The sequence below is a fragment of the Ambystoma mexicanum genome, chromosome 3p, assembly GCF_040938575.1.
Source record: "Ambystoma mexicanum isolate Mex_15411 chromosome 3p, UKY_AmexF1_1, whole genome shotgun sequence".
Taxonomy (NCBI): domain Eukaryota; kingdom Metazoa; phylum Chordata; class Amphibia; order Caudata; family Ambystomatidae; genus Ambystoma; species Ambystoma mexicanum.
In genome coordinates, this window is record NC_090925.1 from 611,982,609 (window position 1) to 611,994,906 (window position 12,298).

At 49.5% G+C, this 12,298-nt stretch overlaps 1 protein-coding gene across 3 annotated transcripts in view; it reads left to right on the plus strand.

The window, feature by feature from the left end:
- The window catches only part of NCOA5 (nuclear receptor coactivator 5), a 58,843-nt gene that overhangs the window by 41,720 nt on the left and 4,825 nt on the right, over positions 1 to 12,298 (plus strand). For all 3 annotated transcript variants that reach the window (XM_069651366.1, XM_069651363.1, XM_069651365.1), the window contains 3 exons: positions 1,510 to 1,639; positions 7,788 to 8,002; positions 9,690 to 10,019. In XM_069651366.1, the coding sequence (XP_069507467.1) occupies positions 1,510 to 1,639; positions 7,788 to 8,002; positions 9,690 to 10,019 (675 nt within the window). The remainder of the gene's footprint in view (positions 1 to 1,509; positions 1,640 to 7,787; positions 8,003 to 9,689; positions 10,020 to 12,298) is intronic.

Here is a 12,298-nt window from a genome sequence, read left to right on the forward strand (position 1 = left end):
CGTGAGTGTCGTACACCCCTGAGCTGGACATAGACACAGACGCCCACACACCCCACCTGATTAGAAACACGAAAATTTAGCGGCTCACTTCAAGACAGGAATGCCAACTAACCAACCCACTGACCACTTCACACCCTCCATATACACCTCAAATTCTAACCAAACACAAACTAACCAAACACAAACTTATAACGCAGCAATCCGCACAAACCTCACCACACTGCAACAACAAAACAAAGCACACATAGTAGACCCGCACAACAGCGCACGACGTCTTCCGACAGTATAACACCCCAAGCCAACAGAATTCCGGGCTGAGGCCGCCAACAGCACATCACTGCTCTCTTGCACTTCTCCAACTCATCCCCACAACCCCCCTCTCCTTTCTTTTAGAACCGCCAGGGGGCCACTCCGGTGGTGATAGTGCCCGGTACAAATATCCTTTAACATTGACAATCTTTTCTTTTTTGGGATACACACAATGAGGGTTATTGTACGTTTTGTAAAATTATGTTATAAATGTGGATTACAGATAAAATTGAATGTAGCCCTTCGAAATGTACTGAGGAAGAATGGTCAATCATATGTAATTTAAAAAAAATAAGATTACACACTGTTCACTAGATGTCCACAGCATATGTAGAGCATGTATGGAGTTGGTGGTTCCAGTGTCCTTGCCAGCAATTTTTTTACTCCACACATGGATATGACTGTATTCAACTTGTTCAATGAGCATTACCAGTCTCCCGTTTGTGTTTGGGTTGGACCTTGGCCTACCTCTTTAAACCTGGACTACTGTCCTTGTGAACTAAATGATCCTATGGCCTTGTGATATACCTTCACTTTTAATGGGGTGATCAGAATATAACTTAATATGAGGCTTTATTTACCTTTTAATGGGTCATAGATTTACCGACCATCCACAGCTATGCTATGCGGGTGGGGCCCTCTATTTTTGTCCTCAAAGTGTCCTTCCTAAGATCATAGTCTTGATCTCTTGCCTGAGCAGCAGTTGTCCAAGCTTGTTCCTGATCCCCTTGCAAAGTAGTCCTTTTCGGTCCTAAACCTGGGCTGGAAGGAAAGCGTGCAAAAGTTCTACCTCCTGTAATTACTGTTCAACACTGATACTGACCAATGAGTTAAGGGAAAGGCAGTCTGGAACTGGCAGCCATTACGGTCCAGAACGTTTGATCTCTGGCCTGTTCAATTTTTGCAAGTACGCAGACCATATCAGTTTACTACAAAACACTGGTATCCTTGGTCCAAGTTAATGATTTTGTTTTTTTTTCTATACTTGTATAGACCAATATTTCTTGGGGCTCATTGGTGGGCAAGAAGGGAGGAGTCTCAAACTGATTTTGCTGTTTGGTGATTGGGGAGTGTAATGTATGGACTAAGGTTGATTCTTTTCTGTCGGCTAGTTGTACAGTGTTTGACAATATTCCTTTATGGCTTAAACTGGAAATGTGGAGGAAATGTAAAACTGTCTGTCCAAAATGTTTTTTATAGAGCGCCTGAAGCGTGAGGAGAGACGCAGAGAAGAGCTGTATCGCAAGTACTTTGAAGACATTCAAAGGCGTTTTGACACTGAGAGGGCCGTAGACTGCTCAGTTGTGGTTGTTATGAACAAGCAAACCAGGTAAGTGTACTTTGCATGTTTTTCCGCCAAAGCTCCCATCCTTGTAAGTGCTTTTTTTCTTAAGTGGTTTAGAAGAGCAGTTCTCCAGCATGGGGTCTGTCATGGATTTGCATGCTCATGAATATTCCCCATCAGGCTGGGAATCCTCAGTAAAAGTTTCACTTACAGTATTTCTCCTCTAAACCAATCACTGAACTCTGGGTCATACTGCCCCAGCCAATGACTGCACTCTCCCTAAGCTCTTCCTGGCAACCATCTTCCGATTTTTACCACACGTTCAAGTGTTGGGGGAGCCCTCGTGTTTTGCTCCCAGCTTTTCTGCGTTCAAGTTTTTTTCGTAATGTTAAATGGAGCCTGTGTGCTCTTTCGGTTTTTTGACTGCCCAGCAGTGGTCAGTTGGTTGGCTTCTTTCGTCACCCCTCATAGGGACGAATCCAGCTTTCATCGAAGATTCCGGAAGGCCATCGGGCCTACACCAGATGTCGGACGACGACAGAGGTTCTCTCAAACTCTGCTGCAGATTGAGGAACTGGTTTGTGGAAGACACCGCCAGTGCCTCCTATTGTCGCCATCCGGATCACAAGGAAGCGGATTGCGAGATTTGCCTTGGATTCACCAAACGCACCATAAGGATCGACGGTAGATTTGCGGCATGGCTCAACGCCAAAGCCTCTACCCCGTGCGGCAAGCAGGGGCATGCCTCACCCAGGACTGGCTTGTCCGAGAAGCAGGCTAAGTCCATGGTCGCCCAGTCCATGGGGTGGGGGGGGGGGTCCCACGACGAGCCTCCATCTCATTTGGCCTCCAGCTCCTCCTCGAAGAGGAAATCGGTAAACTCGGGAAGCTGTGGGAGAAGCCGGTGAAGGCCAAGACGCAGGTGTGCGACCTACCCCTGATGTCCCAGGTTGGACCAGAGTACATCAACCTCGATGATGGAGCTGGTGGTGGTGGCAGCCCTCTCGAAGGCTAAAAGGGCTGACCCACTCATGGGGGCCTGACGGCGCCCAGAGGGGGCCTTCCTCACAGGCGGGAGGCTTCGGCCAAGCTGGTGGAGAAGACACTAGAGAAGAGGATGTGCCCTCCCTGAGTCCAGCTCCAAACCCTGAGGGGGTAGGGGGAGAGGGAGGCAGTGGAGGCCTCTACCGTGCTCCAGGGCACACGGTCCAGGAACATCTGGGGGAAACGCGGATGGGATTGTCTGGGGGGGGGGACGGGGGGGTGGACAGACGCAGACTACTATGTGGGCCCAGCAAGCCTACCCCCAGACAACTCCCATGGAACATGTCGCTGGACATCCTGTCCACTCTCCACATGTTGGTTTTGGAGGTACAGAAGAGGATGTTCCTTACATGCCTGTAACTTGTTCCTTCTATACCTGTAACTATTGTTCTCCAGCATGGAGTCACATGCACATGAATATTCCCAGTGGTTCGGCCGGGAATCCTCAGTAAAACTCACTTTTGTTTATAAACTTTCTCCTATAAACCAATCACTGAGCTCTGGGTGTCACTGCCCCAGCCAATGAATGCCCTCTCCCTAAGCCCCTCTGGCCGACCGCCTTCAGATTTTTACTGCATGTTCAAGTGTTGGAGTCCTCGTGTTTCGTCCTTGAGCGTTCTACGGGTTTAGTGCTTTTCATTTAGTAGGAATTTAGCCTGTGTGCTCAATCGATTATTCGATCTGACAAACTGTCACCCGCTCTTTGGCATCGTAAATCTGCCCTCAAGGGCAGAAATCGTCTAGTGTTTTCTTCTTGGAAGTTTACAGAAGTCCATCAGGCCTACATCGCGCTGGATCCTGTCTGAGGAGAAGGATGGAGCTTCCCTCTTCAAGCTGTAAACAAGCTGCGTTTTGCTGAATGTTTTTACTGACGAGCATTCCCAGTGCCTGCTTTGTCTACACCCAACACACAAGATTGTGAGACCTGCTGTGGTTTCTCCAAGCGCACGATGAAGGACCGGCACGTCAGACTGGCAATGTGGCTAAAGGCCTCTACCCAGTGCGGTCCATGGGCATGCCTCATCTGGATCCAGCCAGTGCAGGCTTTTAAGTCCTTTTTGAGGGTGCTCTATCCGTGGGGACCCAAGACAAGGCCAAGCCTCGCTAGTCCGCTTCCACCGGGTTGCCGCGCAAATGGGTCCAGCAACGGTCAGGGTGCATTCATCGTCCCAATCTGCCTCAATCTCCAGCCATCGCTCATGCTCTTTGTCGAAGAGAAAGTCAGCTACCCCGGAAAAGCTGCGGGATAAACGGGACAAGGTGTCCCTGCGGCCAGCGAAGGCCCAGGTGGTCCAGACCAAGACTTAGTCTTCCATCGAGATGGCGGCTGACAACCTATCTAAGGCAAAAGGGTCTGACCCGGGCCAGCTGTCCCTGTGGCGGCTAGGGTGGTGGTGGTGCCTCCCAGGTGGGAGAGCAGACTATGGAGAAGAGAATGACGGACCTCGGCCCGAAGCCGACTTTTCAGGACCTGAAGAAAGTGGCGAGTGGAGGAGCTACACGGCACAGGTATTTTAGTCCTCAGTTTCTGTCCACACCATCCCGGAGGAGATGGGTGACAATGTTGCGGGGCCGTCCACTGGAGGTGGCGACTAATATGACGAGGTAGGGGCCGACATAGGCACTGGGCCCAGCTACCCTATCCCCCGGGCACCTCCCAGACACCTGTTGCAGGATATTCTCGACCCTCCACACTGGTGTCGCAGATTCAGAAGAAGATGCCTATGGCACCACCAGCGACGACCCCGTTGACACTGGGGCCACCATCGAAGAAACAAAGGCACCCTACGCCTCTACTCAGTCTGTCACTGTCCTGCCCCCACACTCCCCAGGGAAATGGGGACAGACACGGCTACGACTGACACAGATGACGGAGGACCCTCCTCCACCACGGGCTTCTCTGCTGGACGAAGTGGGATCCTTCTACTCCATGATCGTCCGTGCGTCAAACTTTTTAAGCTCACCCAAGAAGAAAAGGGAAAGCTTCCTGTACAAACGCCGGGAGGTGTAAAGGAAGACAATTCTGTTGGTACCGCTCCTAGAAGATGTCTGGATGAGGTGCTGGCACTTCTGAAGAACCCCTCCTCGGCACTGGCAAAGGGGGACCGGCAGGAAAAGAAATAGTGCCAGAGTCTGCGCCCAAATGTCTGTGGTCACAACCATCGCCGAGACTCCGGTATCCGCTGCAGCAAGGAAGACGTCCAACCAGTCTTCAACCTCGGCAAGGGGAAGAAATTGGACGCCGTTGGACAGGTCATCTATTCGGCGGTGACGACTGTCAAGGCGGCCCCGCCTTGGTGATCCTGGTTGGGTACGACCAGGAGCTATGCTACAAGATGGCTCTGATCCTGGATTTTCTCCCCGAGGACAAGCGTGTCAAGGCAATGGATATCCTTCAGGAAGGCTGAGGTGGTGCCGGACCATGCCATTACAGTGGGCCTGGACATTGCGGACACAAGGTTCTGCCAGATGGGAACTGGTTTTTGCTCCGGCGTCGTGGCTGGACATGTTTGAAGCAGACCAGCTTTTCGGCAAGGCAGTTGATGAGTCTCTTGACACAGACTTCGTCCCTCAGGAGGGAAGTTGGGAAGGTCTTCGTTTCAGTGGTTGATCGTCCTCCCAACCCTCCCCATTACATGACCCAGGAAGCCTACAGGGGTGGCTGTTGCTGGATCCGGGGTTCTCTAAACTTTTCAAAATCCTGCCTGACTCCATGTAGAACGCGCGGTTCCTGGGGTCAAGGTTCAACGGTGTCCTCTCTTGGCGGCTCCGGTGGAGGAGAGGATAGCTGCCATTTTAGGGGAAAAGTGCAACCGCTGTTAAAACTGAATAGCCATGGTGAGGATAATCTATACCTGGTCCGGCTCGGCAGTTTGCGGATCCGACCACTCCAAGAATTCCTGGACTGCCGTTGGATCCAGGTGTCCGGAAGCTTCGACAGTTCGTCGAGCGATAAGGTGGTCGGGGAGTGCGCTCCAACATCACCAGAGGCACAGATTTCGAGAGCCCTCCATAACAGTACACTGTCACGACGGAAGCTTCCCTGGAGGGGTGGGTAGTGCACACTGGATGTCTTTACGCCAGAGGCTGTGGCTGCCGGAGAAGGGTGCTACAGATCAACGTCCTGGAACTACGGGCTTTGTTTTGGGCCCTCCAGTCTTTTCTTCGTCCCTCAAGGGCAGAGTGGTGAGGGTCTTCAAAGACAATACAACCACAATGTTTTACATCCAGAAGCCGGGGGGCACCAGATCCCCAGTGCTCTTCAGAGAGGCGCAGGAGTTGTGGCACTGGGCTTTTGCCCAGGGGTGTTCCGCCAGGTTGAAAGGAATGAGTGAGTCAAAAACGCAGTTCCCGACTCCCTCAGCGGGGAGCTGCGCTCTTGCCACGAGTGGGAGCTTCGGCAGGTTCAAGTGGACAACCTCTTCCTCGGGTGGGGCAGTCCCCAGATAGTTTGCGACAAACACCAAGTGCCTCATGTTCGCCAACAGGTTTCCACCGCCAGCCGGCATGAAGGGCACATTCTCCTTCCTTTAGAATGGCCTGTTCATGCACACGTTCACTCCGTTGCCGCTGCTGCTACGAGTCAGTGCCGGTGCAGGATGATTGTGCCAGCGTGGCTGAGGCAAATCTGGTAACTGGACCTTCTCAGCATGTCTGTGCCCCCTCCAGTCCAGCTACTAGTGGTCCCAGATCTTCTCGCCAGGGAAGGAGGAACAATCCTGCACCACGACCCAGGATCGTTGAACCTGAAGGCCTGGCTCATGCAGCATTAGAGTTGGGTGGTTATGAATTACCGGAGGACTGCAGGGAGATCTCGGCAAGGCAGGGCGTTGTGGACTGAAGTGTTATGGACATCCATGGAAGTGTTTCGCAGCTTGGTGCCGGTCTCAGAATATTAACCCTCTGAGGATCAGTCCTTCTGTAGTTGTCATTTAAGTCGGGGCTGGCGCCCGCCACCAAGGTGCATCTGGCGGCCATCTCCCGCTACACCATGTCTCCGGGACGGTCTTTGTTCGCCCCGTCTAGTGAAGGAGTTAAAGTACTGTTCCTCTTGTTCCCGCTGGTAAAGACGCCTGCCCCAGTGTCGGAACTCAACGTGGTGCCGACTAGGCTGCATCTGCTCAAGTTCCTTTCTTGGATGACAGTTTTCCTCGTGGCCATCCCCTCTGCCAGGAGAATAGGTTGGATCCAAGCCCTGTCCTGCAAGCAGCCCTACTACTTTACACAAGACTAGGGTGGTGCTGTGGACGCACCCCTCCTTCATGCCCATGGTTCTATCGGAATTTCATCTTAACGAGCCCTTGGTATTACGTGTTTTTGATGCCTTTGTTGCCTGCTGAGAGGACTTTGCACTCGCTGGATGTGGCTCGAGCCCTGAAATTTTATGTGGCCTGCACAAAGTGTTTCTGGAAAACATCTCGGCTTTTTGTGTACTTTGGTCCTGTGAACCATGGAAAGGTCTTGTTCAAGGCTTCCATCTCCAGGTGGCTCTCCGGCTGAATCAGTCATTGTCACCCGTTGGAAAACCAACCGCTGCCTGAGAGCCCATTCTACGAGTGATCACTGCGACAACAGCATTCCTATCTGGTGTGCCCCTGCTGGACATATGGAGGCCTACGCACACCTTCACAATATTCTGCTGCATCGATGGGGATTCCAGGTAGGAGTCCAGAGTCGGCCAAGCAGTGCTACGCAGCCTTTTTGCTTGAAGGTGAGCCTGGTCGCCTCCCGTGGTTGTGTATGTATGGATTCACACCCTCATACTGCCACTTAACGTGCTACCAAATATGAAGATGGCTGCCAGAGGAGGGGCTTCGGGAGAGGGCACTCATTGGCTGGGGGCAGTATGACCCAGAGCTCAGTGATTGGTTTATAGGAGAAAGGCAGTTTATAAACTTTCGAGGATTCCCTGACGGGGGATATTCATGAGCATGTGAATCCATGCCAGACTCATGCTGGATAACAGTTACAGGCAAGTTACCTTTTGTCCTTCCTTGCTGAAGTGAGCACATTTTCCAGAAATCAATTTGCAATATAATGTGCTTGCAGCTCAAAACAGAATTATCATTTGACCATGGCCCAAAGTGCAGTCTAGTCTTGGTGTGTTATTTACGAGCATATCATTAACTATTACTCTTTCTCTTCACAGTCCTGCTGTGGTCCGAGAATATGCAGAGGCTGTGGGTAGGAAAGTCCGTGATTTGGGGATGATGGTGGACCTGATCTTCTTGAACACGGAAGCAGCTTTGACCCAGGCTTTGGAGGATGTTAGCAGAGCAGGGTCACCCTTTGCCATAGTTATAACAGAGCAACATCAAGTTCATCGCTCCTGCACATTGAATATATTGTTTGGTACTCCGCAAGGTACGTTTCTGGATGCTTGAAAGGGATTTTTGGCATATTCATTAGTATATTGTCTTTGCATGTGATGTCCAGCTTTCTTAAATTATACTTGGGAGCATCGACGTACTGATATACCGGCTATGTGAAAAAACATGGTGCCTCATAACGTAAGATGCATAGTTTAGGTCCTTTTTTCGCAGCTTTGTGTCATGCTTTGCATTTATGGATGATCTAGTGTTTTTCATAGTACACCCAGGCTTTGTACAGAAAAGCTGAACTCAATTAACCACTTCAACTACTCTCCAGGGCAATGTCTCTTGGCCTGTTCACTTGTTTGGCTGTTTGCAAATGCTTGAAATGGGTGGCTATCTTAAGATAGGTTGTGGTAGTAACTAGCGAGCGCTTCTGGTCTTTGTCTTGAATGTTTAGAAATCATTTGGATAAAAAAACAAAGTATGTGAATGACAACCTGGTGTGGTGTTGGGATTGCTTAGCAGGTGTGGCCTCTCCAGTCACTTGAAAATGCCTTCTGGTAATCCTCGCAAATCCTGCAAACAAAAGGACTTGTATGCGCCATACCCAAACCTACGATGTAGTGGCATGCACAATATGTGCGACCTACTTCTATAACTAGACAGAAAAGGATCTCTCTAGTATGCGGTCTGGCATGGATTCACATGCTCATGAATATTCCCAGTCCGGCCGGGAATCCTAGGTAAAAGAAAAGTTTCACTTAAAAAATTTCTTCTCTAATCCAATACTGGTCCCAGCCAATAACTGCCCTCTCCCGAAACCCTTCCTCTGGCAGCCATCTTCAGATTTTTACTGCACATTCAAGTGTTTGGAATCCTTGTGTTTTGCTCCAAGAGCTTTTGTAAGTTTTTATGCTTTTTTTGGTAAGTTCCTATTGTTATCAAGCCTGTGTGCTCTTTTGCTCCTTTGATGGTCAAGTGGGTAGCTGGTATGTTGGCGTCTTTCAGCGCCCCTCAAGTGTAAGAATAGAGTTTCATAGATTCCAGAAGGCCATCGGGCCTACGCCGGACCATGTCGGAGGACGACGGTCTGCTCCAGCTGCGGATTGAGGAATGTCTGGAGGACAAACACTCCCAGTGCCTCTGCTGTCTCCATCCGGACCACAAAGACGTGGATTGTGAAATATGCCTTGGTTTTTTGAAGCATAGTCAGTGGGTTGGTGGCATGGCCCCTATCCCGTGTGGCAATCATAGCTTGCTAAGTTTTTTTGAGGGCACTCCATCCATAGGGGCCCAAGACGAGGCCATGCACCTTGGTATCGTTATATTTTCGAAAACTCATTCCGAATGTATTTTTTTATTGTATTTTTGTTTCATTAGTAAAAAAAGTATCAATAAAAAAAGCCCTCTGTTGCTAATGGGCCACGAGTCCTGCAGTCCCCTCCTGGGGCTACGCAATTGCCCCGGTGTCTCAGGCTGGCCCTTCAGCCGGCACCAGCATCCCAGCCACGGCCTGGAGCTCCATGGGAAAGAAGGCATCTTCGTCTGACTCTAGAGCGCTACCCCTGCCCACAACCCTTTGCACTACGGGTGAGTAATTTGCACATGTAGGAATCCGCCCCTGAACACACTACCCTTTCTTGCTGAATCGTGTTAAAAACTGTTGTAATGTGGTTGAGTGAGCCAGCTGAAAATATTTTGCAAGCTAATACTGGAATCTTTCTTTTTCCTTTCAGAGCATCGTAACATGCCTTTGGCAGATGCTGTAGTACTGGTGGCAAGGACCTATGAACGTTGCAAACTGGAACTACGGGATAAGGAACGGGAAGAAATTGCCAGGCAGGCTGCAAAGATGGCAGATGATATCATTCTTCAAGAGCGTGAGCGTGAGCGTGATCGCTCTGCTCTTGCTGATATAGGAAAAAGTGCCCATCCACCAGGAATCCAGACCCTTATAAGTATTTTGCTTGAAAACAGATATTTGAGTGCTGATGAGCTGGATAAACTCATAAACTACTTGATGGAAAAGAAGGAACGGATGCGTGGAGTCTCTGATCCTCTACAGTGTAAGATTAAATGTCGGGGAGAAAAATGCTTTTGAAGGGAGATCCAATGGTTTGACAATGTCTTGATAAGTTATGCAGTGTCTAGTGGTTATCTGGGGGGAGGGTTGTTGATTGGGGAGTCCCATGACTGCGTGGGTAATGGGGCTTTTGGTTGGTAGGTGTATGACTTGATGTTTGTAGAAAATATGCCAAGTAGAGATGGCATGTAACATTGTTGGCCACTTGCAACAGTACTTTTTTGCTCTTATTCGTGTCTTCACTTTTCTCAGGCTTGGCATTTGTGATGACTGGCACATGCATACATTCTGAGATTGAAACGCACCTGATTTCAGAGGTGTCTAGGTTGCAGTGTCCAAGTGGTAGAATACCAGGGCTTCCCCCGGGTGTGGCAAACAAGTCTTGTGCAGTGATTAACCACAGGTTGATGTTGGGCTCGAACACTGCACTTCCCCACAACTTGGATCTATTGATATCCTTGCAATCTGCTACTTTGGTTACCTTTTTTGTGTTTCTGGCAGAAAGCATATGCTCCCACTGATATGTAATCTGGTGTTCCATTTGGTCAACGATGGCAGAAATACCGGAGCCTCTGCTTTATTTGGATGGGGCTTGTATATGGATGGAAGGAAGAGGAGTTGATGGAATCACTTGTATCTCTTTACTCTCGCATCCCACCTGTTTGAAAATTTGACTTAGGCTATTTTACAAATGCAGGACGTTAACACTCTCGGCAGGCGGGGGCTGTCTCCTAAATTCATCTGCACTTAGTTCTCTAGTATTGGATGTGACCTCACTAATTCTTAGTCACAACAACTTCCCCTTTCTCCCAGGCAGCCTTGAATGTGTTCAAACTCAGGACTTCTCTTACAACTAGGTTTTTCAATCTCCAAAAGGCTGTGCTATAAACCAAGTTAACTGCTGTTTTAACTTGTCAATCTTTAGCTATTGCATACCTTTTTATTAAAACCTTACCCATGAAAGGCTTAGTAAAGGTATTCATTCCGAATTTTATCCGCCAGCCTGTTTTAGGCCACTGACCACACCTTTTTGGCCTCTTGATGTATAAGGTTCCCTGCCTGAGAACCTTAACTCTCCACCTTGCACTGGGCAATATTGTATTGTGATGCAATAAATAAAACCGACTAAGCATCTCCACCAAGTAGGTTTGTGTGACATGTAAGACTACTTTGTAGGTGATGCAAGCATTTTTTTTATAGGGCCCTAGTGGGCAGGGGGTGCCAGTGATGCTCACCCAGGGAGACAGAAATCTGGTTGAATGTGTGGGCGTCTCCAATGAGGCAGGGTCCATTCAGCTTTGAGAGGGGTCTGATGCATTGCCCCAGTGGGAGATCATAAGAGTTTGAACCACAGTGCATAAGTTGTGCGAGGGGAAATAAAGGGTTTCTTTTTTGCAGTGTGGGGCACAATAGCCACGCCGTTTGTGCTTTCTTGGCTGTGCACTTTTGGAAAGGGGCTCGTGGGCAGGTGCTGTTGGTATTTTAGGATAGCTTGCTAGTTAGTCTGTGTGACCAGCTAGACCGACCTTTCGTATGTTGTCGCTGTATACGAATGCTAGAGGTGTTGAGTTACTTAAGGGGTTTTAGTGTGGACTGCTATGCGAGCTGCTGGACACGAATTGCATAGCCATATCTGCATTCTATAAAGGGCAGGGGCATTATTTCTAATTTAGAGCTGATCGCAGTCTGTCGATAGCAAGGTTGTGGAAGTATTCCGAAAAGGCATCGCAAAGGGATTTGGCAGTTGGATTGTGGGGTGGGGCAGTACAGCCTGGAGAATTGAATTCGGAAAGGATTCTATGCAGTTCCTTGCTTGGGTTGAGTTTTTTTTATTGTAAGGTGCTTATACATACAGTAAATTGTTTTTCAAAGCGCCCATAGAGCAACAGGGAGGGCACATGGGGAATGAAAGGCAAGTATAACAATGAAAAGGGCGGTCCTACTAGGCCCCACTGAGCATTCAGAACGTGCAAGTGAAGACGGAGAAGGGATGGGGGGTCGGCGATAAGTGCTAGTCATACCACGGAGCGGAAGTGCTAGGGAGTAAGTTGCAAGCAGCTGTGTAAGAGTGGTCAACTGCCAATAAAGAAGTGCAGGCCTATGATAGTACAGGTCAGTGGGCGCCAAGGTAAGTGCTGGAGGCGATTGGGTGTGGGAGGCCAGGGTGGATACATGGGCCCTGGTCACCAATCTCGGCGACTGGGGTTTAGCAAAAGAGGGAGGAGGTGAAAAGAAAAATCTTGGGGAGCTTCAGGAATTTGA